At 40.6% G+C, this 27,601-nt stretch overlaps 1 protein-coding gene across 16 annotated transcripts; it reads left to right on the plus strand.

Moving 5' to 3' along the window:
- The first annotated feature begins 12 nt into the window (after positions 1–12).
- On the plus strand, positions 13–27,601 carry LOC123638721 (tripartite motif-containing protein 60-like). Of its 16 annotated transcripts, none has more exons than XM_045552556.1 (5): positions 32–69; positions 2,462–2,559; positions 3,558–3,657; positions 8,600–8,659; positions 9,943–11,886. In XM_045552556.1, exon 5 carries the CDS (start codon positions 9,947–9,949, stop codon positions 11,360–11,362), a length of 1,416 nt encoding a protein of 471 aa, XP_045408512.1. In that variant the 5' UTR covers positions 32–69; positions 2,462–2,559; positions 3,558–3,657; positions 8,600–8,659; positions 9,943–9,946; the 3' UTR covers positions 11,363–11,886. The 16 variants fall into 16 exon arrangements, 2 of the variants coding, with proteins under 2 accessions (XP_045408513.1, XP_045408512.1); XR_006735474.1 differs by lacking the exons at positions 32–69; positions 2,462–2,559; positions 3,558–3,657; positions 8,600–8,659; positions 9,943–11,886 and adding exons at positions 12,638–13,182; positions 13,633–13,958; positions 14,835–14,903; positions 19,293–19,374; positions 27,146–27,601; XR_006735479.1 differs by lacking the exons at positions 32–69; positions 2,462–2,559; positions 3,558–3,657; positions 8,600–8,659; positions 9,943–11,886 and adding exons at positions 12,638–13,182; positions 13,633–13,958; positions 14,835–14,903; positions 19,293–19,374; positions 27,150–27,601.

Here is a 27,601-nt window from a genome sequence, read left to right on the forward strand (position 1 = left end):
GTGCGTCGAGTGCGCGCGGGTTCCGAGTCCACCACAGCCTGGGCCGGCGCCCCTGGTCCGCTTCGCCCGGTAAGCTGGGGAGGGTCCCGGAGGGCCTGCGGGCGGCTTCCCTGGGCAGGGGCTTCCTGAACATCGGCCCAAACTCCGGGGTCGCGGCCTGGCCACGCGGGGTCCTCAGGCTCTGTGGGGCCTCTTTCCTAACCCTAACCCTAAGCCCAGCGCTCACTTCGGGAGGCCGAGGCGGGAGGATCCCTTGAGCCCAGGAGTTCGAGACCAGCCTGGACAACATAGCCAGACCCTGTCTCTACAAAAACATTTAAAAAACTGGCCGGGCATGGTTGTACACACCTTGTCCCGCTACTCGGGAGGCCGAGGCGGGAGGACCGATTGAGCCCAGGAGCTGGAGGCTGCAGGGAGCTGTGATTGCACCACTGCACCCCAGCCTGGGTGACAGACAGAGACCCTGTTAAAAAAGAAGGAAAAGAGAGAAAGTACAGGAGCCTGGGCCTCTAGAACGTGTGTAGTCATACTGAACTCTAAAGAATAGCCTGACCTCAGCACCGGTTTAGGAGGTAGCACGTGATCTCCAAAGAGTCAGGGCCGGCCTGTTAGGAAGGGATCTGCCAGCCCCACAGTGCGAGCGCCTCCCTGGAGGGTTTAATCTCCCTTTCGTGCTCAAAAGGATCTCGCAGGTGGGAAATGACTATATGCTGAAGGTTTACGGATGAGAAAGTTCAGGCTCAGTTATGTAAAGTATCATCTACAGCAGTGGTCCCCAACCTTTTTGACACCAGGGACCGTTTTCATGGAAGGCAAGTCTTCCAGGCCCGGAGAGGTATCAGATGGTTTAAGGATGATTCAAGCGCATTACATTTATTATGCACTTTATTTCTCCTGCTACTACATTGTAATATACAATGAAATATTTATACAACTCACCATAGGTTGGGGACCCCTCATCTAATGTAGTAGAGGGGGCCAGGCTTGGTAACTTAAGCCTGCAATTCCAGCACCTTGGGAGGCTGAGGCTGGGGGATCACTTGAGGCCAGGAAGTCTAGACCAGCCTGACCAACACTGTAAGACAAATTAGCCATGGGTCATGGTTCGAGTTTGCGGAGGCTGAGCCAGAAGTATCTTTTACTTTTTTATTTTTATTTTTATTTTTATTTTTATTTTTTTTGAGACAGAGTCTCAGTCTGTTGCCCGGGCTAGAGTGCCGTGGCGTCAGCCTCACTCACAGCAACCTCAGACTCCTGGGCTCAAGCGATCCTCCTGCCTCAGCCTCCCGAGTAGCTGGGACTGCAGGCATGTGCCACCATGCCCGGCCAAGTTTTTCTATATATGTTTAGTTGTCTAGATAATTTCCTTCTATTTTTAGTAGAGACGGGGGTCTCACTTTTGCTCAGGCTGGTCTCGAACTCCTGACCTCAGCCTCCTGGAGTGCTAGGATTACAGGTATGAGCCACTGCGCCTGGCCCAGAAGGATCTTGACTCCATGAGTTGGGGGTTATTGAGAGCTGTGATTGGGCTCTCCAGCCTGAGCAACAGAGGGAGACACTGTCAATAAATAAATAAATAAAACAATAACAGTGAATGTTTAGAGCAGGGAATCTTTATCATTGGCCTAATTTTTGTTGAACTCACACTAGCCGATACTATGCAGTGGCAGCAGCAGCAGTAGGTGTGAACTAAAAATCTTAAGGCCTACGGTCCCCACCCCACCAGCTGACTGAATGGACCCCCTCGTGGCCAAAAGAATATCCTAAAACTAAATTGCCTGCCAGGAGAAGGGAGGTCAGACAGGCCTCATCGTGCCCCCTCCCTTCTTGGGGTCATCCTTTGTAACCCGTTAACAGGCCTAAGGGTATTCAAGACACACCTGCAGGTTTTTTTTTCCGTTGACATAGGTAATACAATTTTGAGAAAAATAGGAAAGAATTCAGATCATGAACCTTACACTCCAGTGCCTTTAACCAAAGGCTGACAAAATAAATGTAAAATGGCCACTGTGATCTTTGGCATGATAAGTGCAACCAGGAAAAGAGAGTACAGTCAAGATGTTGGTTAGTTAGTAACTCTTAGAGTAAGAAAACGTTATTGCAAAGTTGGAAGCTAGAAGGTAATAGGATTAGATTTGTATTTGAAAAGCCATAGAATTATGGAATTGATTAAGGGGATGGGGTGTGTGAAAGATAAACAATGCCAGACACTAGGTAAAGTGATAGAGGCAGATTTTAATTAGTAATATACTGTTGCAATAGGGAAATAAATCCAGTGAGAAGGGAACTCAGCTTTGCTTTGTACAGCGGTGACCGGATGTTTAAAAGGGAGAATGAGGGCACAGACGGAGTGAGTGGGAGCTTAGTAGAATCAGGGAAGTGAAAAATTGCAAAAAATGGGAACCCGTTGGTTCTCCCATGAAAGACATCTGGGTTTGCTCACTGGCCTTTTTGAAATTAGGTTCCTACCCTCCCACAGAGCTGGGAGACAGAGGCCCCATCTTCGGATGTGGGCTGGAATCAACAGTACATTCTTTTGGCAGTCTGGAGTTTTCTCAGGTAGGCACTTCAGGGGGGGATGTGTCATCCTCGGGATGCAGGCTTGAGCTGATAGAAGTATGTTACTACTTTGTTCAAGTCTTCATAGAACAAGGTTGGGTGTGGACGGAAAAATCCAAACTCTGAAATATTTGAAAGAGGTTTATTCTGAGCCACATTTGAGGATCATGGCCTGGAGCCACTCCCAGGAAGCCTTGAGCAAGTGGACTCGCTGTGGCTGGGTTACAGTTTGGTTTTATACATTTCAGAGAGACAGGGGTAACAGGTAAAGTCATAAATCAATACGTGGGAGGCACACATTGGTTTGGCCCAAAAAGGTGGGCCATTTCGAAGCGGGGAGCTTGCAGGTTATAGGTGGGTTTAAAGATTCTTTGGCTGACAGTTGGCTTTATCTAAACGACCAGAAAGGAAATGCTTAATTTAAGATACAGGTGTGAGCACCCTGGGAGGTCCAGACAGGAGAATCTTTCAAGTTAAGATAAGGATCTGCCGGGCTGCTCGAGTTAAGATGGGGGGAGGGGCATTCTATCTTTTAGGTGCTGCTAATGCTATACCAGAATCAGGTTGGGAAGTAAACCACGCTATATTTGGTTAACAAAACCTGCCCGGTGGTATTTTACCTTTGTGAATGTGACTCATCTGGCCACCTTAGGAAGGAATTTTGAGCAAAAGAAAAGATCAGAGTTCAGTCCTCACGGGCCTAGTTGAGAAGAGGATTCAGAAGAGCCTGGCTCAAGTTTAGTCAAGAAGAAAATCATTATCAAGAGCAAGAAGATAGTTAAAATAGTGGGCTGATCTTTGTAGCTTGAACTAGGAAAAGGGCTTATGAAGCTGCTCTTTTCACTTCATGGCCTGATGGCCTGAGTTTGGAAGGTGGGTGAGGGGAAATTAGAGTATCTGGGGAAGGGAGGACACATTGGGTACCAGCATCTGTGCAGAAATGCACCCCTATCTTTTATTTTAAATGAAATAACACATTTTTTTAAACACCAATATAGTTGTTCCTTCTGGTTTCAAGAATTCCTGCCTTTTCCGCGGTGACGGCCTTCCCATGAGAAAAAAAGAAAAGAAAAAAGAATTCCTGTCATATTTTGCAAGGTACTGGCTGTACTGCTTTGTTCAAAATTTGTAAAACTTTTCTTCATATTTAACCAGCCCAAAAGCATCCATTAAATATCTATTTTATTTTATTTTATTTTTTTTGAGACAGAGTCTAACTGTGTTGCTTGGGCTAGAGTGAGTGCCGTGGCGTCAGCCTAGCTCACAGCAACCTCAAACTCCTGGGCTTAAGCGATCCTCCTGCCTCAGCCTCCCGAGTAGCTGGGACTACAGGCATGCGCCACCATGCCCGGCTAATTTTTTTTTCTATATATATTTTAGTTGGCCAGATAATTTCTTTCTATTTTTAGTAGAGACGGGGTCTCGCTCAGGCTGGTCTCGAACTCCTGACCTCGAGCGATCCACCCGCCTCGGCCTCCCAGAGTGCTAGGATTACAGGCGTGAGCCACCATGCCCGGCCTAAATATCTATTTTAAAAGAAGGATTAGGAGCCCATGCAATGACGTTGTTACTTATGAGAAGTTCCATTGAAAGGTGGGAAGAGTTGAAGAACGCATAATCATTTATTTTATATAATTGCTTATTATTGAAAGATACAATTTTTAAGTGTAATAAAACCTTACTATCCCTTCAAAATTGGAATGTACATGACTTTTTTTCTGCCCAACTACTGCCATGAGCAGTTAACGCCTTTTCTGATCATTAAAGAGTTAGGAGTAATGAGAGATGCAGTGGGTTTTACTCTAAAATAGTACTGTAATGTATACTACAGTGCAACAGCACATGACATAATGTAAATACAGGCAGCTGGGCTAGATTTCTTTCTTTGTTGTTTTTTTTGAGACAGAGTCTCACTCTGTCGCCCGAGCTAGAGTGCCATGGCATCAGCCTAGCTCACAGCAACCTCACAATACTGGGCTCAAGCAATCCTCCTGCCTCAGCCTCCCAAGTAGCTGGGACTACAGGCATGTGCAACCATGCCTGGCTAATTTTATATATATATATTTTTTTAGTTGTCCATATAATTTCTTTCTATTTTTAGTAGAGACAGGGGTCTCATTCTTGCTCAGGCTGGTCTGGAACTCCTGAGCTCAAACAATCCACCCGCCTCGGCCTCCCAGAGTGCTAGGATTACAGGCGTGAGCCACCGCGACTGGCCTGGGCTAGATTTCTAAGTGCTCTTTTTTTTTCACGTGGAAATCGTATAACAATAAACTGTGTGGGGGGGCCCCAAGACCACCCCCAGGTTTGGTGATTTGCTAAAGTAAACAGGATTCAGCGTAAAGTGTGACTTTTGGTTATGATTCATTATAGTGAAAGGATACAAACCAAAATCAGCAAACAGGTGAAGTCTGGAGGAAACCAAGCTAAGCTTCCAGAAGTCCTCTCTCAGTGAAGTCACACAGGACTTGCCTAATTGCTCCAGTGACAAGTTGTGATAACAGGAGTGAAAAGTTGTCTGACTGCAGAGCTCATTAGAGACTTGCTGCCCAAGGTCTTCGCTGGGAGCAAGTCATGCAGGCTTCTCTCCCTAATTTATATCAAAATACCAGATTCTCAGAAGGAAAGCAGCTGTTCATAAATAAACCTCATTGTTTGTACAAACACTTGAGGTGCAGTGAGACATTCTTATGGGGGAGTGGCAGGACCCATTTCCTCATAAGTTCCTGATAATCTCTGGGAATGAAAGCTGCCCGACAACCGTCAGTACTCACCTGGGAGGCAGCCTTCGAGCTCTTCTGCACGATGCCTTGTGGAGCGCCTGTGCTGGGTCAGGCACTGGAGCATCCTCACACACATTTTCTCACTGAATACTGTTAACGTTCTGAAATAGAAACTAAAGCATGGAGGATTTAAGCTAGTTGGGTGATGACACACAGCTAGGAAAGTGTTGGTGTTGCAGTGAAACACCATTTATTAGAGACTGCCACCTAATTGGTTGCTGTCTGTCTACATCGTCATGTATGGTGGAAAACGTACAAAAATCTTAATTTTCTCCTTGTTAGATTATTTGGACATACTAACAAATGTGGAATATCCATTAATATGAGTTGAACAGAACACTTTATGAAGCACTGTAGATTTTGGAGGCTATAAACTTATGTTTTCTAAATACCAAGAAAGGATAGTGTGGTTATACCAGTTAGTATTAGGACTTTGGATAAGCCTATCAAACTTTTGTAAATTGAAATGCCACCTTATAATTGAAGATAATAGCGTCAAATTATCAGGGCTTGGGGTTTTGCTCTATTTGCAAGCTCATAAATTACCTATTAATATCTCATGGATGTTACCAGGAGACAACACTCTTGGGTCCCAAAGAACCACGTTACACCTGGCACCACCAGCAGCCTGAGCGTCACGTTGGTGCCGTTTCCCTCTACGTTCCAGGCCCCACAGGTGATGTGGACAGACCAGACTGTTTTAGCTGCTGTGCACATGGGGGTTTGCATCACAGCCAGTGAACCCTGAGCTTGGGAATCCATTTTCACAGCAAGCCTTTTCTTTGTCCCACACTGACACCTTACCTCTTCTTTCAAGGACACCTGATGCAAACACAACTATGAGATATATCCTGGGTAGAGAGTGGTCACAGGGCCTTGAGTTTTTGGCATACCCGGGAGACCAAACAGAGATGCTCAGGGCAGGTGGCAGGTTGCTTCACAGATTTGTAAGGGTTTAAGGAGATCAGTGCTGGGCGTGGTGGCTCATGCCTGCAATCCCAGCACTGAGAGGCCGAGGCAGGAGGATCGCTTGAGCTCAGGAGTTTGAGACCCTGAGCAAGACCCCATCTCTACTAAAAATAGAAAAAATTAGCCGGATGTGTGGTGTGTACCTATAGTCTCAGCTACTCTGGAGGCTTGGGCCCAGGATTTTGAGGTCGCAGTGACCTACGATCATGCCACTGCACTCTAGCCTGGGCGACAGAGGGAGACTCTGTCTCAGAAAAAAAGATGGAGGTCATTGACTGTACGGAAGACGTTTAGCACTGTGCGAAGTTTTGTCAGGACCCCGAGCTTGATACTCTATTCTGCTAAAGTGTTGGATTGAAATGGGTGAGGAGTTATGTTAAAAAGTGTGACAACTACACATAACCTGTTTCATCAATTCTAAAGTGAATGGTTTTATTCACATTTGAATAATTCTGAAATAAAGAGGTAACTTCCTCTGGGTCAAAGACAAAGTCATCATCACATGTCAAAATCACGCCAATTCTGTTACCTTTAAGGATTGTGTTCTGTGAAAGGTGAGCAGCAGAAACAGGTGAAGGAATGTGCCTGTTAGGGTTGGGGAGAAGGGGAGAGAATGCTACAGTGATGGTTGAGTGGTCACGTGTATTATAACTCCAGCTGGCTGGAAAGTAGTCATGAAAGGGGATATGGAACAGGTGCCAGTAGTTTTACAACTTTTTATTTTGAAATTTCCCAAACCTACAATGATACTGAAAGAATAGTGTCTATACCCCTTTACTCTTGGCTGCAATCCCCAGTTGTTAACATTTGGGCTGATCCACTGTCTCTGTTTTCTCACTGTGTGTGTGCATTTCTGTATGTGAATGTATAATGTGTAAAATTATATACTTTTTATTTTGAACAGTTTAAAAATAAGTTACAAACATATCCTGTCATTTGTCTATTAAAAAGCTTGTATCTCTTCTAGAACATGGACATTCTGCTTTTCCATTATAAATCTTTATTATACCCAGTTTGTTCTAATACACTATAATTATCTAATATAAGTCCATGTCTAAACATTTCCAGTGGTATCCACAGTGTCCTTAATAACTTTGTCTTTCTAGGCCAGAGGATTTCAGATATCACACATTGCCTTTGGCTTTCCTTTCTCTTTTTTTTGTTCTGAGACAGTCTCACTCTGTTGCCCGGGCTAGAGTGCCGTGGCGTCAGTCTAGCTCACAGCAACCTCAAACTCCTGGGCTCAGGCGATCCTCCTGCCTCAGCCTCCCGAGTAGCTGGGACTGCAGGCATGCACCACCATGCCCGGCTAACTTTTTCTATATATATTTTTAGCTGTCCAGATAGTTTCTATTTTTAGTAGAGAACGGGGTCTCACTCTTACTCAGGCTGGTCTTGAACTCTTGACCTCGAGCGATCCTCCTGCCTCGGCCTCCCAGAGTGCTAGGATTATAGGCGTGAGCCACCACCCGGCCTCCTTTCTCTTTAATCTCTTGATTTTGAATAGTCTCCCACCTAAATTTTATCGGCTATAACAGACATTTATTCTGTTTGCATTCTTCTAAGGTTTTATTCATTCATGTATCCATCTATTCATTATTCACCTATTTTAAAGTCTTCATTGATTTTCTGCTACTTCTCAGTGGATAGGGCAGACTAAGTGTCTACTTCTAGTCTACCTCATTCACCAGTTAAAGCCAAAAGAGAACCCAAAAAACAAAAGAAATACGGGAAGAAACCATTTCAGATTACGATTGAGTTCTATGAGTGTAAGTAGAGAGATGGGATGTCAGAGACAGGAGTGAGTGGGAGGCCGCCAAGTTGGTGAGCAGAAGATGGGATTTGTGATGTGACCTGAAGGAAAAGAGGTATTTGCAAAGGTCGTGACCCCTTAGCCAGTAAATAATTCAACATGTATTTCCTAAGGACATTTTCTTATACAGCTATGGTACAATTAATGAAATTTAGGAAGCCTAACTTTTATGTATCACTGTCATCTAATAAATAGTACGTATTCAAATTTTTCCCACTATCCTATATTATCCACTTTATTGCAACTTTTCTCCCCAGTCTAGAATCCAAGCTAAGATTATGTATTATTGTTACTTTAATTTAGAACAAATTGGCTACTTTTCAGTGCTGTTTTTATTGGTGCAGTCTGATGCCATTATTATGTTCTGGTATGATTTGGGTGTTCATGATTGATGCCTATGATTAGAATGAGGTAAAATATGTATATTTTCTACAAACGTTTTCCACAGATGGTAACAAATTTCTTCCCATTGCAGGTCATCGCTTTGTCTTGTCACTGGTGAAGCTGGTGGTCTCTGGATCTCTACATTGTAAAGGTACTCGGTTTTTTTCTCTTATTTTATTTATTTATTTATTTTTCTTTTCTTTTTTTTTTTTTTTTTTTTTTTGAGACAGAGTCTCACTCTGTTTCCCGGGCTAGAGTGCCATGGCGTCAGCCTCGCTCACGGCAACCTCAAACTCCTGGGCTCAAGTGATCCTCCTGCCTCTGCCTCCCAAGTAGCTGGGACTACAGACATGCGCTACCATGCCCGGCTAATTTTTTTGTGTATATATTTTTAGTTGTCCATATAATTTCTTTCTATTTTTAGTAGAGATGGGGTCTTACTCTTGCTCAGGCTGGTCTCAAAAGCTCCTGAGCTCAAACAGTCCTCCCGCCTCGGCCTCCCAGAGTGCTAGGATTACAGGCGTGAGCCACCGCGCCCAGCCCCATGTTTTTTTCTCTTTATAACTAAAATATCATCCTAGGGTGATGTTTTGAGACTATGTGAATAGCTTATTGCCCCATAAAATTTTACCCAATAGTTTTTATAGTTATTGATGCTCTTGCCCAAACCATTTATTATAGTGTGATTTCAAATCCAATAGATTTTGAAATTAAAAATTGTTTCTCACCCACAGGAATGATTGTTCCATTAGACCTGTGACTGGCTTCTCTTTTTCTGGGACAGAGTCTCACTCCATTCCCCTAACTAGAATGCCGTGGCATCAGCCTAGCTTACAGCAACCTCAAACTCCTGGGCTCAAGCAATCCTGCCTCCGCTTCCGAGTAGCTGGGACTACAGGATGCCTGGCTAATTTTTCTATTTTTAGTAGAGACTGGGTCTCACTCTTTCTCTGGCTGGTCTTGAACTCCTAAACTCAAGTGATCCTTCCGAGGAGCTCGGACTACAGGAGCACACCACCACGCCCGGCTACTTTTTCTATTTTTATTAGAGGTGGGGTCTTGCTCTTGCTCAGGCTGGTCTCAAACTCCTGAGCTCAAGTGATCCTCCCGCCTCAGCCTCCCAGAGTGCTAGGATTACAGGTGTGACCCACCGCGCCTGGCCTGTGGCTAGTTTCTTAAAGAAAGTCATTAAACCTAGATTCAGATGGGCTAATCTGATAGAGCTACGGGCTTTGACTCATTATTGTCTCCAAGCTAAGGGGCAGGGGACTAAAGAAGATGCCAGTGAGTGCCCTCAGCGTGTTAGGACAGCGCGACCCGAACCGGGCTGATCCGCGAGGTCCAGGATGGGTGTCCACGTCTCACTGGGTCTGAGCTCTGGGGAGGCAGGCCTTGCCACAGGAAGCTGACCTCACCCACTGCCTTTGTTCACAGCCCAATGGAGCTTGTGACAGCCCTGGTGGACCTCCAGGAGGAATCCAGCTGTCCCATCTGCCTGGAGTACTTGAAAGACCCGGTGACTATCAGCTGTGGGCACAACTTCTGTCACTCCTGCCTCAGTGTATCCTGGAAGGATCTAGATGATACCTTTCCCTGTCCTGTCTGCCGTTTTTGCTTTCCTTACGGGAACTTCAGGAGGAACCCTCAGCTCCGTAGTTTGACTGAAATCGCTAAGCTGCTGCAGGTCAGAAGGAGCAAGAGGAAGAGGCAGAAAGAGAAGGCTGTGTGTGACAAGCACGACCAGTTTCTGACCCTTTTCTGTGTGAAGAACCTGGAGATGTTATGTGCACAGTGCAGCCTCTCCGCTGAACACCAGAAGCACTACATTAGCCCCCTTGACAAAGCCGCCTCTCACCACCGAGAAACTCTGGAGCGTAGCGTTGAGCCCTTGAAGAATAACATAGAACGAGTTGAAAAAGTGATAGCTCTGCAGGGCAGCAAGTCAGTGGAGCTTACGAAGCAGGTAGAATGTAAGAGAGAAGCAATCAGTTCTGAATTTGAGGGAATTAGACTGTTTTTACAGAATGAGCAAGAGACTATTCTTAGGGAGATACAAGATGAAGAGACGGACATTTTAACAAAACTAAATGAAAACCTTGTAATGTTTTCAGATGTTGTTTCCACATTAAAACATCTTCTGAGGGAGATAGAGGGCACGTGTGTGCAGTCAGACGTGGAATTACTGGCCTGCGTTAAGAGCATCTACCGCAGGTATCAAACCCTAAAACACCCTGAAACCTTTTCATTTAGTTTAACAAAATACGGTTTCAGACTTCCTCCCCAGTATTCCGGCTTGCACAGAGTCATCAAGGCCTTCCAAGCAGATGTGATCCTGGATGTGGACACGGCCCATCTTCAGCTGATTGTCTCTGAGGACAGAAGAGCTGTGCGGTACGGAAGAACAAAGCAAAAAGGTGGCTGTCACGCAAGGAGATTCGAGCTTTGCCCTGCTGTCCTGGGCTGTCAGAGGTTCAGTGCTGGCAGACACTACTGGGAGGTGGACGTGGGAAGGAAGCCCAAGTGGATCCTGGGCGTGTGTCAGGACGGGGTTGCTCGCAGCTGGCAGGATCAGCCGTCGGTTCTGGGTGGGTTCTGGGCTGTTGGCCGGTACATGCGTGGCGGCTATGTTGCCTCGGGCCCCAAGAGAGCCCACCTGCTGCCGGCAGTGAGGCCCAGTAAGGTTGGCATTTTTCTGGACTGTGACTTGGGTGAGGTCTCCTTTTATAATATGAATGATAGGTCTGTTCTCTATACTTTTAGTGATTCCTTCACAGAAGCTGTTTGGCCTTATTTCTATACTGGAACAGATTCAGAACCTCTTAAAATCTGTTCAGTATCAGATTCTGAAAGGTAAAGAACCTGGTAAATAAACCTGTTTGAGTTTTTATTGGCAACTTGGTCAGTAGTTTAAGTTTTACCACTGAAAACCAGAATAGATTTTTCTGCTTCATTGTTAGCAACTGTCAAACATGCTTATCATACCACTTTTATAGATATGAAGGTCAATTGTCAAGAGCTTTGCATTTTAAGATAAAATATTTGCTGAGAATTATATTACTTAACATGTCCAATGAAATTGTAAAATTTCCAATAAATTGTTTCCTTTAGTTAGGTCAATCCCCTAAAGCTGTGCAGATTATTATTTAAGTGGCATGTTTACCACGTACTTACCTTTCTGTGTAGTGGATTCTTCTGTTTACCTCCATATCTCTCATTTATCAAATTTTCTGTTCTTTATTGTATCATTTGACACAGTTGACTTGTTTTTGTGGCTAATGAGGATTTCACTTTGTTTAAATCTTTTCTCTATATACACTTACAAATGCACAACACATAGGTAATGTCTAACATTTTTCTTTTTCTTTTTCTTTTTTTTTTTTTCTTTTTGAGACAGATTCTTGCTCTGTTGCCCGGGCTAGAGTGCCGTGGCATCAGCCTCGTTCACAGCAACCTCAGACTCCTGGGCTCAAGCAATCCTCCTGCCTCAGCCTCCCGAGTAGCTGGGACTACAGGCATGTGCCACCATGCCCGGCTAATTTTTTTCTATATATTTTTAGCTGTCTAGATCATTTCTTTCTGTTTTTAGTAGAGACGGGGTCTCACTCTTATTCAGGCTGGTCTTGAACTCCTGACCTCGAGCGATCCTCCTGCCTCGGCCTCCCAGAGTGCTAGGATTACAGGTGTGAGCCACTGTGCCCAGCCTGTCTAACATTTTTCTTTCTTCCTTTATGCCTGTCATTCTGTACATCACAGAATCTGGGCCCGTACAGCAGTCAGCCTTCCAGTCATCACCTTTCTGGGAATTGACCTCTGCTCTTGGACTCTCTTTGTTTAATCCTGTATTTTCCTATTTTTTAAATCTGTTCATTTTGGGGTGTTATCACCCCAATTGTATCTTTGTAAAGTTTGCAAGACTTAGCAAGTTTGGAAATAATTTTATTCTGCCCATATTTAGATGACAAACCAAGTAAACATTTCTACATTTGAAATCACTTTAATTTTCAAGATTTTTTTTTTTTTCTTTTTTTCCTTGAGACGGAATTTAGTTCTGTCACCTGGGCTAGAGTGCCGTGGTGTCATCCTGGCTCACAGCAACCTCAGACTCCTGGGCTCAAGTGATTCTCCTGCCTCAGCCTCCCAGAGTGCTATGATTATAAGCATGAGCCACTGCGCCGGGCCAAGACATGATATTTTTGATAAATCTGATACTAGTCTGATTTTTGATCCTTTGGATACCACTGTTTTTTGTAATCCTTTAAGATCTTTTTTATGCCTAGTGTTTTGAACTTTATTTTACTGAGTAATCAGATATAGATTGAATATGCCTTATCCAAAAAGCTTGGAACCAGAAATGTTTCAGCTTTCAGATTTTTTCAGATTCTGCAATATTTGCATGTGCATAATGAGGTATCGTGGGGATGAGACCCAAGTCTAAACACGAAATTCATTTATATTTCATATATCTTATGCCACAAAGGCTGAAGATAGTTTTATACAATATTTTTAATTTTGTGCCTGAAACAGTGTCTGTAAATTGAACCATCAAAAAGCAAGGGAATTAGCTGTGGCATTTTCCACTAACATTTTGCTGCTGCAGATGTTTCAGATTTCATTTCAGGTTTCATATTTTTGGATAATGGCTCAACCTGTGCCTTCAATCTGGAATTGTACAAGGTGAGCAAAACAAAGCTTTCTATCCTCTCCCCTCTGTTTCCTAGAGGGGAGAACAGAACGTATTCAATAAAGTGATAACTAATGGCTACAGTGTGTTAGATGCTGTGGTGACAGGGGACATTAGGTCGGTGTCATGCATGTGGGGGTGCTGTGGGTGGGCAGGGTAGGCGTCGTGGGGTTTGTGGAACCTGAGCAGACGTTGGAGGTGAGGGGTAGGTTTGCAGGGAGCCTGGGTGGGGCCGAGGAGGGGGGCGTTTCAAAGGGAGCGGCCAGACCAAATCTGCGGGAAAGGGCTTACCAAGCTGGGACGGCGCCGAGGCTGGTGACTGGAGTAGAGTGAGCGAAGAGAAAGAGAATGAAAATAATAGTGGAAATTACTTATTTTACCTAACAGGCAGATAAAGAGTGTATCCAACAACATGCCTCTCACTAGCTGTGTTTTCTGAACAGCATGAATTGTGCAGTTTATCATGAAGTGCATGGTGAACGGATGTCGTGTGGCGAACAGATGTCGTGTGGCATAGTGTCTCTGACTCCCAAAGGCCATGCAATGGAGGGGTTGCCCGGCCAGAGGCAGGTGTGAAGCGGGGGAAGAGAAGATATTTCCGTGTGATTAAAGCTTTCTAAAGCCCCACCCTGAATATGGTGTCACCATTTCAGAAAGGAAACCCCCACCCTCCATCCTTCATCCATTCACCTGGCAAGACCACCTGGGACACCCTTGTGAGGCTATTGAGTCCCCTCCAACCCTCGACTCAGCACGAGAAAGCTCGTAGGTACTCACCCTGCACACTGGGCACTGCCAGGGACTGCTGCTGTCTCTTAGCCTGAACTCATCAGACAAACACTTGGAATGATACACATGAAAACACAGGTCATATATCAACACCTGTCCAGGCAAATGGCATTGACAACAATACTAGTCATGATTTTCTGTTTCCTTGTCCTACAAAAAATACAAAATAATTTTGAATGGCATTTTGTCAGTATCTGCAATGACTAAGAACAAAATTGAAACTCAAGTCTCCAAGTTAGACATTATAAACAATTTCAGACATTTACTGTGGTAAAACAGAAGGGAAAATAACCTAAAAATTTACTTCTTTAAATTTTAAAATCTTTCCTGAACATACTAATATTCAAAAATATCTTAAGGTGATCTGAGAGCAAAACCAATCCACAATGAATTAAGTCCAAAGCCAATCCCAGTTCTAACATTACCTTTCATTTTTAAATATAATCTAAGGAATAATTTGTTTAGTAAACTGAGTATCCCAAACCAACCTAGAGCTTAGCATTCCAAGTAAACCTTTCTTTTGTCCTGCCTTTTTTTTTTTTTTTTTTGAGACAGAGTCTCACTCTGTTGCCCAGGCTAGAGTGCCGTAGTGTCAGCCTAGCTCACAGCAACCTCAAACTCCTGGGCTCAAGCAATCCTGCCTCAGCCTCCCAGAGTGTAGGATTACAGGTGTGAGCCACCGCGCCCGGCCAAGATTTCTTATTCCTATGCTTTGTTTTGTTTTTTATGGGCACAAAACCATTTCTTATTCTAGAAAAGTAGTTTTTAATAGAGTAATATAATGAATAACATAAATTATTGAGATAGGAATTATAGATTAGAAAAGCAAATAACTATATATTTTTTCTCTCTCTAGCAGCCAGAATAAAGACAAATGAAGAATTCAAAAGTAATAAAAAACGAGACTTCTAAGAAAATAGAAGAGGTACAGTAATTGAGTTTTTCAATTACAATAAAATGCATAAAATTTTCTTGGCAAAAAGGAAGGAAATGATGAAAATAGAGGAGTCATGTGAAACAAAAATCATGACTTGATGGTTAAAGCCATCGCAACCATGGATAACCTTCACTTATTTGGTATGGCTCACCTCCTCAGGGTTACTCGCCTACCTGCACCCAAAACACATTAAGTTGTCCCATGAAAAGAATATGGAAGTAGCCATGGTCAAAGCAAGAGCAGCTGAACCAATCCAGAAACCTCAGAAATTCTATCTTCGCCTAAGGCAAGTGACTAAAATAAGGAGAGCGAGTGTTGTATTAACTCAGAACTACAGGGGGAACTTCTGCTCTTTTAGCTCAACTAGGCAGTTAGATTTTTTAATTCCCATCTTGGCAGTGACATAAATAGCCACAAACAGCTTCTGAACTATTCTTGCTTGCCGTCTCTATTTGCATTGTGGTCACTTGCTCTGGTTGAAGACAATCTACTGACACTAGTCTTCTGTGAGCTCCCTAGTCCACCCAGTACACATTCATTGAAGAAATGCAAAGTGATTCTTTTCCTGTATCACGTGTATTCTGGCACATACACATTATCTCTGTTCTGAGCTTCCTGTGTCTAACTTAGTATAAAGGAAAGGACTCTTAGGGAGAAAACAAAAAATGGAAAATTATTTGTAGGGTAGTTGTGATTCTAAGAACTGGTTTGGTAAAAAGTAAAATACAAATTAGAGGAATTCTTCCATGTTTGACAGAATTTCCACAAGTAAAAAAATCTGATAAAAATGCATTTATGTTTATTTAGAGAAAAATACTGTTTTTGAAATACTATATACCTGTAATAATCAAGCTAATGAGACAAAAGGAGATAGCCTAAGTATTCCATCTCTATAACAGAAAGAAAAAAGGGAAAGATTTTGTTGAAACATGCTAGAGCAAATAGGAAATATATAATTTTTATTCATGGCAGAAGTTAAGATGACAGTATAATCAAGTCATGACTTGAAGAGAGGCTAAAAGGTACATGAGGAAGATTGTACTATTTGCTATTAATAAATAGTAGACTGATTAATAACAATATGGTAATTATTTTTAAATTTTGAAATTATGATTAAAGATTTTTTGAGTTCTGTTTATATCACCTAAACTGGGAAAATGAACCATACGCTCCCAAATTCATTTTACTTAGCATTAATTTAACATCAAGCAATCAAGGAGTTAGATATTTGTTACATACAAATGTATATTTTGTTCTTTCTGCAACTCTGCAAATATTTTTAGTAGTTTTTAGATAATTACATTGTCATTATTAGAGGGTTCACAAACTCTTGGTACCAAAAGGAGTCTTAGGCATCTGCTAGTCTAGCAGTTCTCAAACTTGGTGGTCTCAAGATATATTTACCCTCTTATAAATTGAGGCCCCCAAAATGCTTTATTATATCAATATTTACCATATTAGAAATTTTAAACAGAAATTTAAAAAATATATATTGATTAATTCATCTTAAGATAATAATAAACTCATTGCATGTTAAATAATGTTTATGAAAAAAACTTCAAAAAAGACTTAGAAGAGTGGCATTGGTTTACATTTTTGCAGATCTCTTTAATATCTGCTGGCTTAATAGAAGTCAGCTAAATTCTCGTATCTCCTTCATTTAGTCTAGTGCAATATGTTTTTAGGTTGAAGTATATGAAAATTCAGCCTCATACAGATGTGTAGTTGGAAAAGGGTAGAAGTATATAATAGCTTTTGAGATAATTGTGAATATTCTTTGATACTACACTTCAACATGTGGTAATTTCTTCAAGGTTAATTGTAATATAGAACTCTGTTGTATGTTAGAGCAATGGATTTTTTTTCTGGCCCCAGGATTCATACAGACCAACTCCTGCTCATCCCCTCTGGTCTCCCTTAATCCCTTGTTCCTTATCTAGCCCTGTTTCCAGCCTTAGATACACGTCTCAACTCAGTTTGTGTCCCTCCAGTGGGAAAGGAGGCCCATTTTTTCTGCTTTCTCTACCCTGCCAAGCCCCTTCCCAGGTGTCAGAAGGTGAGGCTTTGCTCTCCCACATCCTTTTCCATGTCAAGTAATGGCAGTTCCGTCCTTTGAATGCTCAGACCAAAAACCTTGGTACTTTCTAGATTGCTTTCCTCTCAGAGTTAGATTAATCTGTCAGTAAATGCTATTGGTTTAACACTCAAAATATATCCAGAATTTGACCAGTTCTCAACCTCCACTTTGTTATCTCCCAGTCCAAGCCACCATCATTTTTCTCTGGACTGTTACAACAGCCTCCTAAGGGGCCTCCCTGCCTCCACCCTCACTCCCTACAGCCTGTTCTCAATACTTTTAAAGACAGAGTGAGCCTTTTAAAAAGGGCATATCTGGCTGGGCATGGTGGCTCACACCTGTAATCCTAGCACTTTGGGAGGCCAAGGCAGGAGGATCCCTTGAAGTGGGGAGTTCAAGATCAGCCTGAACAACACAGAGAGACCCCATCTGGAAAAAATTTTTTTAAATTAGCTGGTTATGATGGCACACACCTGTAGTCCCAGCTACTCAGGAGGCCGAGGCAGGAAGATTGCTTAAGCCCAGGAGTTGGAGGTTGCAGTGAGCTATGATTGTGCCACTGCACTCTAGCCTAGGCAAGAGAGCAAGACCCTGTCTCTTAAAAAAAGGCGTTTGCCTTTACTCTTCTACTCACAACCCCCATGGCTTCTCATCTCATTCAAAGAAAAATCTAAAGGGCCCACCGTGGTCTACAGGGTTATGTGTCATCTGACTCCTGTTACCGCCCCAACGTGAACCATATCCCCCTTAACTCTTCCAGTCTCAGTGCTGCCTTTGAACCTCCTTGAACTTTCTAAGAACTTTCCTGTCTCAGAGTCTTTAGGCCATTGTCTCTTCATGGGATGTTCTTCTCTCACATGCCCTCAAGGCAGACCAGTGGATTTTCATCAACGTTTCCCTTTGAATGGATTTTTCACCCATGCATGATTTTGTAACTCCATGCACTGATGATTTAGAAAATACAGGTTTACTAAGTAATACAGAAATGTTGACATAGTTCATTATATAATATTTTTAAATTACATCTATTAATATCAATATCCATCTTATCAGAAAAGTATTGCAAGGCTATTAAGCTCACCATGATGGATACAGACTCTCCAGAATTATGGTTTTTGCTTGAAATCTTCAATCTTGTCATTGTCAGCAAATACTGTCAGTTGTTTTCATTGAAACAACACACTCTGCTTTTTCAAGATAATGTCTGCCAAGTAGCTAAGTCTGAATAATCTTGGTTTGCAAGTGGTTCTTTCCAGTAAAAATGGTATTTCCATGGAGAAAGCTCTACTTATCTGCTCACAACCCAAACAATGCAGAAGGCTATAATGTTAGGAAAATAATTTTGACCTCACAGATTCCTGAAAGGGTCTCAAGGTCTCTCAGGGGTCCACAGCGTTTGATTAGGTCTGAAACTCAAAGAGAGTAGGAGATTAACCCAAGGCCACACACTTAATGACAGAGACAGAGTTGGAATACAGGTGTTCTGACTCCTAAACCAATAATCTTTCTAGTGTTCAGAACATCTAACTCTATAAAAGAAAGATTCACCCCCTCCACCAAAAATGTGCATTTTAAACACATTTTAAAATATAAATTGTAACAAAAAAAATACTGTAAATCTGTTTTGGAACAAAACGTGGAATGGAGAGATAAACGTTAAAAGTATACGTATATAAGCTTTCTGTCTAAGCTTTCTGTACCTCTTGGAATGGTCATAAAAAGTTAAAAGTCGTTCCCCCTTATCCTTGGGGTATATGTTCCAAGGCTCCCGGTGGATGCCTGAAACCACTGATAGTGCTGAGCCCTATAGATACTATGTTTTTCCTATACATACATACCTATGGTAAAGTTTAATTCATAAATTAGGCACAATACTCTTGTGCTTTGAGGCCATTATTAAGTAAAATAAGAGTTGCTTGAACATAAACCTCTGCAACACAGCAACGATTGATCTGGTAACCGAGACGGCTACTAAGCGACTGAGGGGTAGGCAGCGTATGCAGCGTGGACACCCCAGACAAACAGTGATTCACATCCCAGGGAAGATGGAACGAGACAGCACGAGTGTGTGTTATGCTATTCAGAATGGCACGCAATCACAAACTTATAAATTGTTTATTGTTGGAATTTTCCATTTAATATTTTTGGACTGCAGTTGACTATGGCTAACTGAAACCATGGATAAGGGGGGACTACTGTGTTACCTAAAAATAAATTATAGTGAAACTATAGTTTTCAAAAACGGTACATTCATATGAATACACAAAGGATTTATTCTATTTGTTTGGTTTTCTTAACAGCTAATGAAAGTAGGTTCCGATGTTGAATTGTTGCTCAGAACATCTGTTATACAAGGTATTCACACAGACCACAATACACTGCGTAAGTAAAACTAAAGAAAAATGGTTTCTGACTGCCATGTGTTTTAAAATAGTGAACAATCACAGCAGTTTTAATGCTGGGTAATAAAACAGCTTCATTCTGCCAGGCATCATGGTATATATTGTGTATATTTGTAAGACAACAGTTTATAATGCTGATTTATGAAACTCAGTTTTACCAGATTTTTCTAAATTAACTTATTTTTTTTCTTTTTTTTAATCTTAACCCCTGGTTATATTGCAAAACTGCAGTTATGAAGATGGTACAACTATGTATTTTTATCATTAATTTGTGGTTCTAAATTTTTCTGGCATCATTTATCAGCCACCTAGACTGTCTATTTGTTTCCCTTTTATTCTATAATTAGTTAATTCAGGAGGTTTTGGATTTTAGGAAATTGAAATATAGTTAACAATCCTTCGTTATACATCCAGACTCCTAGTGGGGCTTCAGCAGAATCTCATTTCACATTATATTTTGTTTTTATTCTGCAAACACAGAATGTGTCTTTGGGCACAACAACAAAAGACTAGGTTTGATAGGCCAGGCACAGTGGCTCACGCCTATAATCCTAGCACTCCAAGCGGCTGAGGCAGGAGATTCGCTTGAGCTCAGGAGTTTAAGACCAACCTGAGCAAGGGGGAGACCCCATCTCTACTGAAAATAGAAAAATTAGCCGGCCATGGTGGTGCACGCCTGTAGTCCCAGCTACTCGGGAAGCTGAGGCAGGCTGAGGCAGGAGAATCGCTTGAGCCCAGGAGTTTGAGATTGCCGCTCTGCACTCTAGCTCGGGCGACAGAGCAAGACCTTGTCTCAGGAAAAAAAAAAAAAAAAGATGACATTCAAAACTGTTGAAAGGTCAGGGTTAGGGAGATGAGCAGAACGTAGAGGCTGTTACCAAAGGATGACAGTCGTCATGGTTAAAAACTGTTTCAAGATGTTTGCTGTGGCTACTTGCACATGGAAGTTACTGGAAACATAATCCACACGACACCTTTCTGGCCTACATAAGCATCTGCTGGGTGTTTCTTCCAAGAAAGCCATTGTTTTTCTGTTAAAAAGGAGTGGGCTGAGCTGGCACTCTCATTTTGCGCTCTTCCCTCCCCTCTTCTTTCTGCCTGGAGTGCAGGTGTGATGTACAACAGCGGTGAAGATGAAACCACACATAGGAGGGTAGCAGAACAGGAAGAAAGAAGAGCCTGGGTCCTTAGTGATACTAAGGACTTGTACTAGCTCAAGACTGCCTTAATCTGTATTTCTTAATATGTGAGAAATTTAAATTCCTTACTTATTTAAGCCACTCTTTGTTGGACTTTCGGTTATTCAGAGCTGAACAAATTCTAGAACAACATAGGTAGATTTAGCCATTTATTCTTCCATTCTCCCATAAAAGTATTGTACCATTTTTGTACCACATTCTATTATGCTATAATTTGATGTTTGTCTGTGTGTCTTTTCCATTAGATTATGAATTCCTTGAAGCCGAAGAGACTATTATATATTCACCTTTGTATCTTCACTTTTTGATGTAATATCTGACATAAAATAGGCACATATGTTTGATAAGTGAAATTATTGCTATTGTTCATAGGTTAAAACCTACATTATAATTTATTCTCTGAGGAAACATCCAAAGATTTGGTAAAAGCAAGTGAAATATAAACAATGGTTAAATATTATTTATTTAACTGGTTTTCATTTAGGTAAGCTAGATTTACCCTCTGGCTAACAGCATTTTTTCAGTCAGACCAGTTCTTTTTTTAAGTGAAAATTTCAGTTTTCTTTTTGGGTTAAATTTGTTTTAGTGATATCTTTTTTTAAAAAAACTTTTTTTAAAAAAGTAATTCAGATTTACAGAAAAAGTACAAAAGTTGAAGGGTATGAAAATTTCCTTTACCCCGTATTCTACAAATGCTAAGATTTTACCACATTTGCTGTATCATCATTCCCTCATTTTTTTCCTGAACTCTGAACGCAAGTTGCAGATATAATACCTCTTTGTCCCAAAATGAACATTTAAAAAATTATGATAGTCCGTTTGGGTTTAGATCTTCTGGAGAAATACTTTCGGGTATATTTCTTTAAAAGTACTTCAGTGTGTATTGCATAAATATCCAAGGACATTCCCTCATGTAACCACAGTATAATTATCGAAACCAAGACATGAACGTTAATGTAATTCTGTCATTTAAATCTTCCCATTTGTCCTAACAATGCCCCTTATGGCAGAAGAATAAAAACTTTCCCTCTGGTCCAGCGTCCTACCAGGGCTCACACATTGCTGTAGTCATGTCTCTTTAGTCTTCCTTAATCTGGAGCAGTCCCTCAGTCTGTCTTTGTCTTTCATGACCATAACGTTTTGAAGAATATAGGCAGGTTGTTTTATAGAATGCTGTGTAAGCATTTTTTCATCATGATAGCTCATCCGGATTCAGTTTTTTCTGGAAAAAAGAGGCAGAAATTATGCATCCCTTCAAAAATTTGTATCTTAAGAGCTTTATCTTTTTTTCCTCTTTTTTAAAAGTTTTAATAATTATGGGTACATAATGGTTGTATATCTTTATAGGGTACATGTGATGTTTTGATACAGGCATACAATGTGACTTGATCAAATCAGGGTAATAGGGGCATTTATCATTTCTTTGTGCTAGGAACATTCCACTCCCACTCTTAGTTATTTTAAAGTATACCCTAACTGATTGTTGATTATAGTTACTTTGTTGTGCCATCAATATTGTTCATTCTATCTAACTAACTATATTTTTGTACCCGTTAACCATCCTCACTTTATCTCCCCCTCCCTCTACCCTTCCCAGTCCCTGGTAACCATCATTCTATTTTCTGTCTCAGTGAGATCAATTGTTTTTAATAATTAGCTCCCACATATGAGTGAGAACATGGAAGATTTGTCTTTCTGTGCTTGGCTTATTTCACCTAACATCATGCTCTCCAGTTCCATCCATGTTGTTACAAATGGCAGGATTTCATTCTTTTTGTGGCTATGTGATATTCCATTATGTATATATACCACAATTCCTTTATCCATACATCCATAGATAGATACTTAAGTTGATTCCAAGTCTTGGCTATGGTGAATAGTGCTGCAGTAAACATGGCAGTGCAGATATCTTTTTGATACACTGAATTCCCCTGCTTTGGATACATAGCCAGCAGTGGGATTTCTGGGTAGTGTGGTAGTTGTAGCTTTAGTTTTTTGAGGAAACTCCATACTGTTCTCCATAGTGGTTGCACTAATATACATTCCTCCCAACAAAGCATCGGAGTTCTTTCTCCACATTCTTGCCAGTTATTGCCTGTCTTTTTGATAAAAGCCGTTTTAACTAAGGTGAAATGATATCTTATAGTTTTGGTTTACATTTCTCTGATGACTAATGATGTTGAGCATTTTTTCATATACCTGTTGGCCATTTGTATGTCTTCTTTTTAGAAATGTCTATTCAGATACTTTGCCCATTTGTTAATCAGATTTTTTATTTTTTTCCTGTCACTTGACAGTTGTTGGAGCTCCTTTTATAGTCTAGTTATTAATCCCTTGTCAGATGGGTAGTTTGCAAATATTTTCTCCCATTCTCTGGGTTATCTCTTCACTTCGTTGACTGTTTCCTTTGCTGTACAGAAGCTTTTTAGTTTGTTGTGATCCCATTTATCCAATTTTGCTTTGGTTGCCTGTGCTTTGGGGGGTATTACTCAAGAAGTCCTTGCCCAGACTGATGTCCCGAAGCATTTCCCCAATGTTTTCTTTTGTAGTTTCATAGTTTCAGGTCTTAGATTTAGTCTTTAATACATTTAGATGTGATTGTTGTGTGTGGCGAGAGATATGGGTCTAGTTTCATTCTTCTGCATACAGATACCCAGTTTTCTCAGCATCATTTATCGAAGAGACTGTCCTTTCCCTACGGCACATTCTTGGCACCTTTGTCAAAGATTAGTTCGCTATGGATGTGTGGATTTATTTCTGGGTTCTCCATTCTGTTTTATTGGTATATGTGTCTGTTTTTATGCCAGTGCCATGCTGTTTTGGTTACTGTAAAGAGCTTTTATCTTAACTCCAGCAGTTGTTACCTAGGACTCAACAGTTTTTTCTTGTTGTTTAATGATGTTTCTCAGTGGGGGCAATATTGGATAGGACCGTTCTTCACGGTGTCAAACTGTCCTACACATGCAGGAGGTTTGGCATCCCTGGCTCCTGCCCACTAAATTCCAGTAGCATTCTCCACTTGGTATGACAACCCAAACGTCTTTGGTTAAGAACCATTATTCTATAAAACAGCAGTCTCCAATCTTTTTGGAACCAGGGACCGGTTTCATGGAAGACAATTTTTCCACGGTGGGGAGGAGGGTAGTGTGCAGGGATGACAAGTGACGGAGAGCGGTTGTAAAAAAGCTTCATGCCCTGCTCACCTCCCAACCCACCTCCTGCCATGTGGCCAGGTTCGATCCCAGTCTGCAGCCTGGGGTTGGGGACCCCAGCTATACAATTTGGGATCTTTAAATTAGGACAGCATTCTTGCTTTTTCTATAATAATAATGCACAAACAAATTTTGCCATCATTTTAATTATCAGTAATTGGTAGATGTCCAATAATGTAAGTTTTAGCTGAATTCTGTTCAGTTATTTAATTCATTATATTTAATAAATAAATGATAAAGAGTTGAGTTGATCATATGTGTTTTTATATAATTGGAAATGAGAATCCAATTGTTTCCATTTAGAATCAAAGACTCCACCTTAGATGTCAATTGAAATAAAATATCCCTGGGAGATTCACCTTAAAATTAGATATTTTACTGTTATAAGTTTTAAAGGGAAATGAGTGTAGTTGCATTTAATCTTAATTTTAATGATATTATTTTCTCTTACTGTTTTTCATTCAGAATTGGTTCCTAGGAAAGACCTTCTTATAGAAAATGTGCCATATTGTGATGCACCAACTCAGAAGCAGTGAATTTTTTATGATAAGACAAGTCTTTGTACTTTTTAACTTTAAAATATATAACTCTGGCAAAAGGTCTGGGAAATGTAGACATTTTTCTCTGAACTGGCATGTTGAAAATGAATGAATTAGAGAACAGCTTCATATTTAAATTTCATGGTAAAAGGACATTGCTGAGAAGTGTAGAAATAGTTAAGTATTTCTAAAGGAAAATAGACAAGAAGACATTTCCTTTTCATTGAAAATCAAACTTTATAAAGTAAAATAAATGCTTAGAGAAATACATTCACTTCTCTTTGACCTTAATTAATATTTGGGCTTACAATAACTATGTGAGAATACAGTGTTTTGACAAGTTGGTGAGTTTTTCTCTCATGTGAAATGCAATTATTAGATTTAAATTATTAGATTAAATTGATATTTAGTCGCTAAAATTTTCAACTCGTCAAAAAATCACGTGTGTACCAGTTCGCCACAGAAGGTAGCCTTTGTTTCCTAAAGCACTGGAATTATTTCTGTAGCTAACAAATAATTGTACAGTTTCTTTTTAAAGATAGAATCTCTGTGTTCTTATAAAGATTTTTTTGTCAGTCTTCTGAAAATAGAGGAATAAAATATCAAATCTCCTAGGGTCACTATGGAATAAAGAAAGTTTTCCAAAGTTTTTAGGAAATAGTGGCCCTTGAGCAATCTATATAATATGACCTTACTAGAATTGGCTGTATGTAGACCAAGTTAGATTTTATTGTGAAAATGTAATTTATGGCTCCATTCTCTTTGTTTTAATCAGTGAAACGTAAGTGGCTTCTTTTCTTCCACGTGTCCCGCCCCTGATGAGATGGGCAGAAAGGGGTTGGCGTTCTACCGTCTAATTCTAGGAACCATAAAATCGTATTTAATATTCTTCTTGTTTCTTTTTTATTTGTTGTCAAAGCATACTGGTATGTCCTTGCTGGGTATGATATATCATGTTTGGAAGTAATTTAATTTTAGATCAAAAACTTATCAGAATTATTGAGACGTTAAACTACAGTCTCCCCTTAATGCCTCCTAATAATTTTGAGGAGCTCAGTTAGTGTTCTGTGTAATGAATGTATGTCAAAAGATTCACTACATAATTTTTCATCTCTTAGTTATATTTCTTATCATAAAAATAGAAATTATACCTAGAGAAAAATGTAAGTTGTTTCAAATTTGAAATTTGCCCTTATAAGAAAATGCTGAAAGTCTATCAGAACAATCACTGTATAAATACACTGACTTAACTGTTTCAGTGTGTGTATTATGTATTCTGAGGGAAGTTGGCTGATATTATTTAAATTTAGTATATATTCTATATTGTTTCAATATTAAACATTTTTAGAAGTTCACAGATTTTTTTCTTTAACCTGAATTCCCTGGTTCCATTCTTTACTTACATTAATTTAAATATCTCATCAGATTTTTTTTATAAACTAGCTATCATCAGTAACAATAGAGTTTTAATATTTCACATGTTTATTTTATTAAAGGTACTGGCTTATAGATTTTCTTTAAGATATATGTAGATGCAGATAGGTAAAGAAAATACTTACATGCCGTAAGATAACTCAGTAAAGTTCCTATGAAGTGTATAAACATATCAACAACAGGCTTGACTGTCACAAAACTATGAAAGATTTTTTACTCTATTCTTATATAGCATTTATTTATATTTCAAATTTATTTTAACTGGTTATTTAATAGTTTCATTAAATAACTTAAATTGCTGAGTTCTTGGCCTGTTGAAAACCGAAGAATGAGAAAGTAAACTACCATACCTATATAGAGTTTATTTTATAAACCATTTCTAAAAACTGAAGTTGATGATTATCTAGCTACCTAACTTCTCTCTTGTACAATGTCAACGTTTAATCTTTTTTTTATTGTACTTATTTATTTATTTTAGAGATGAGGTCTTGCTGTGTTGCCCAGGCTGGAGCACAGTGGCTGTGCACAGGCTCATAGTGCGCTATGGCCTCGAACTCCTGGGCTCAAGCGATCCTCCTGCCTCAGCCTCCTGAGTAGCTACAGGCATGTGCCACTGCACCCAGCTTTAATTAAATCTTTTCTATTTAGTTAGTTTGCTTAAAAGCTTCCCATGTTCCTACAGAGAGTTGCTGAAATCTAACATTTTGCTGTGACTATTGCAATCTAATGAAAGTGAGGTGTATGAATTCTAATTGCAGATATCTAGGTTTGGAGGCCCAGCAGGACTTTATGAAACAATCTTTTGGCAGAAGACTCAGATTTAAGAAGCATGTAGGGAAGAGTTCTTCACTGAAGATTTGAAGCTGGGGGAACATAGTTTATATAACATCTGATTCAGAACATTAAAATTAAGATTTGCGTCAAATTGTGTTTAAGCTGGTTCTTATTATATTTTGCCTGTAGTTGCATTTTTTCAACATCAGTACAGTGTCCAAAAAGCACATGATAATAAGAATAGGTGGAATTTTTTTACTCATTGACAAAGCAAAAAATTTATCTGTAAGCACAAAGCCATAACTCAACAAAGAAATGAAAATTCCAATCCTTATGGTAAGTTTTCTCAAGCAAAAGTGGATAGATGTAAAATTAGTATAGCTTTCCTATATATCAGCTATAACCAATCAGAAAGAAAATGGAAAAGATCCTGTTTATAATAAATAGCAAACAAACTGGGAATAGAAAATTTTTCTAAAAAGCTGTAACACTTAAACATGAGAGGTACACTATGTTCCCAGATGGGACAATTGAAAATTCTAGAGATGACTGTTCTTCAAAAATTAATCTTTTGAAATCTCTGTATTGCACAGGTAGACTCAACCTCCTGGGCTCAAATGATTCCCCTCCCTCGGCATCCAAGTAGCTAGAATTACATGCAAGCGCCACCACCCTGCTCTGAGCTCTTGGTCCATTGACAAGACCTGGACAACTTCCACGGATTTACCTTCCAGTTTTTAAGGACCGATTCGCCATCAGTGAACGAACTTCTTCACAGAAGTTGTGTTTGGAAAACCGGGCGGCTTAAACAACAGGAGCTTTCTGTCTTCCGGCCGGCAGGCCAGACGTCCAGGGCCATGTGCCCCCTGGAGGCTCCAGGGAAGGACCCCTCCTCGTCTCCAGCATCTGGTGGCTCCCTGCACCCTGGGCTTGTGGCCGCCAGCTCCGCCTCTGCTCTGTCCTCATGGGGCCTCCTCCTGGAGTGTCTGTTATAAGGACACTTGTCACTGGATTTAGGGGCCCCCATCTCAAGATCCTTAATTACTTCT

Source organism: Lemur catta, chromosome 5, assembly GCF_020740605.2.
Source record: "Lemur catta isolate mLemCat1 chromosome 5, mLemCat1.pri, whole genome shotgun sequence".
Lineage (NCBI taxonomy): Eukaryota > Metazoa > Chordata > Mammalia > Primates > Lemuridae > Lemur > Lemur catta.

What these genes read in the sequence shown, in the direction of transcription:
- LOC123638721 (XM_045552557.1), top strand. Translation starts at nt 9,947, where the DNA reads ATGGAGCTTGTGACAGCCCTGGTGGACCTCCAGGAGGAATCCAGCTGT.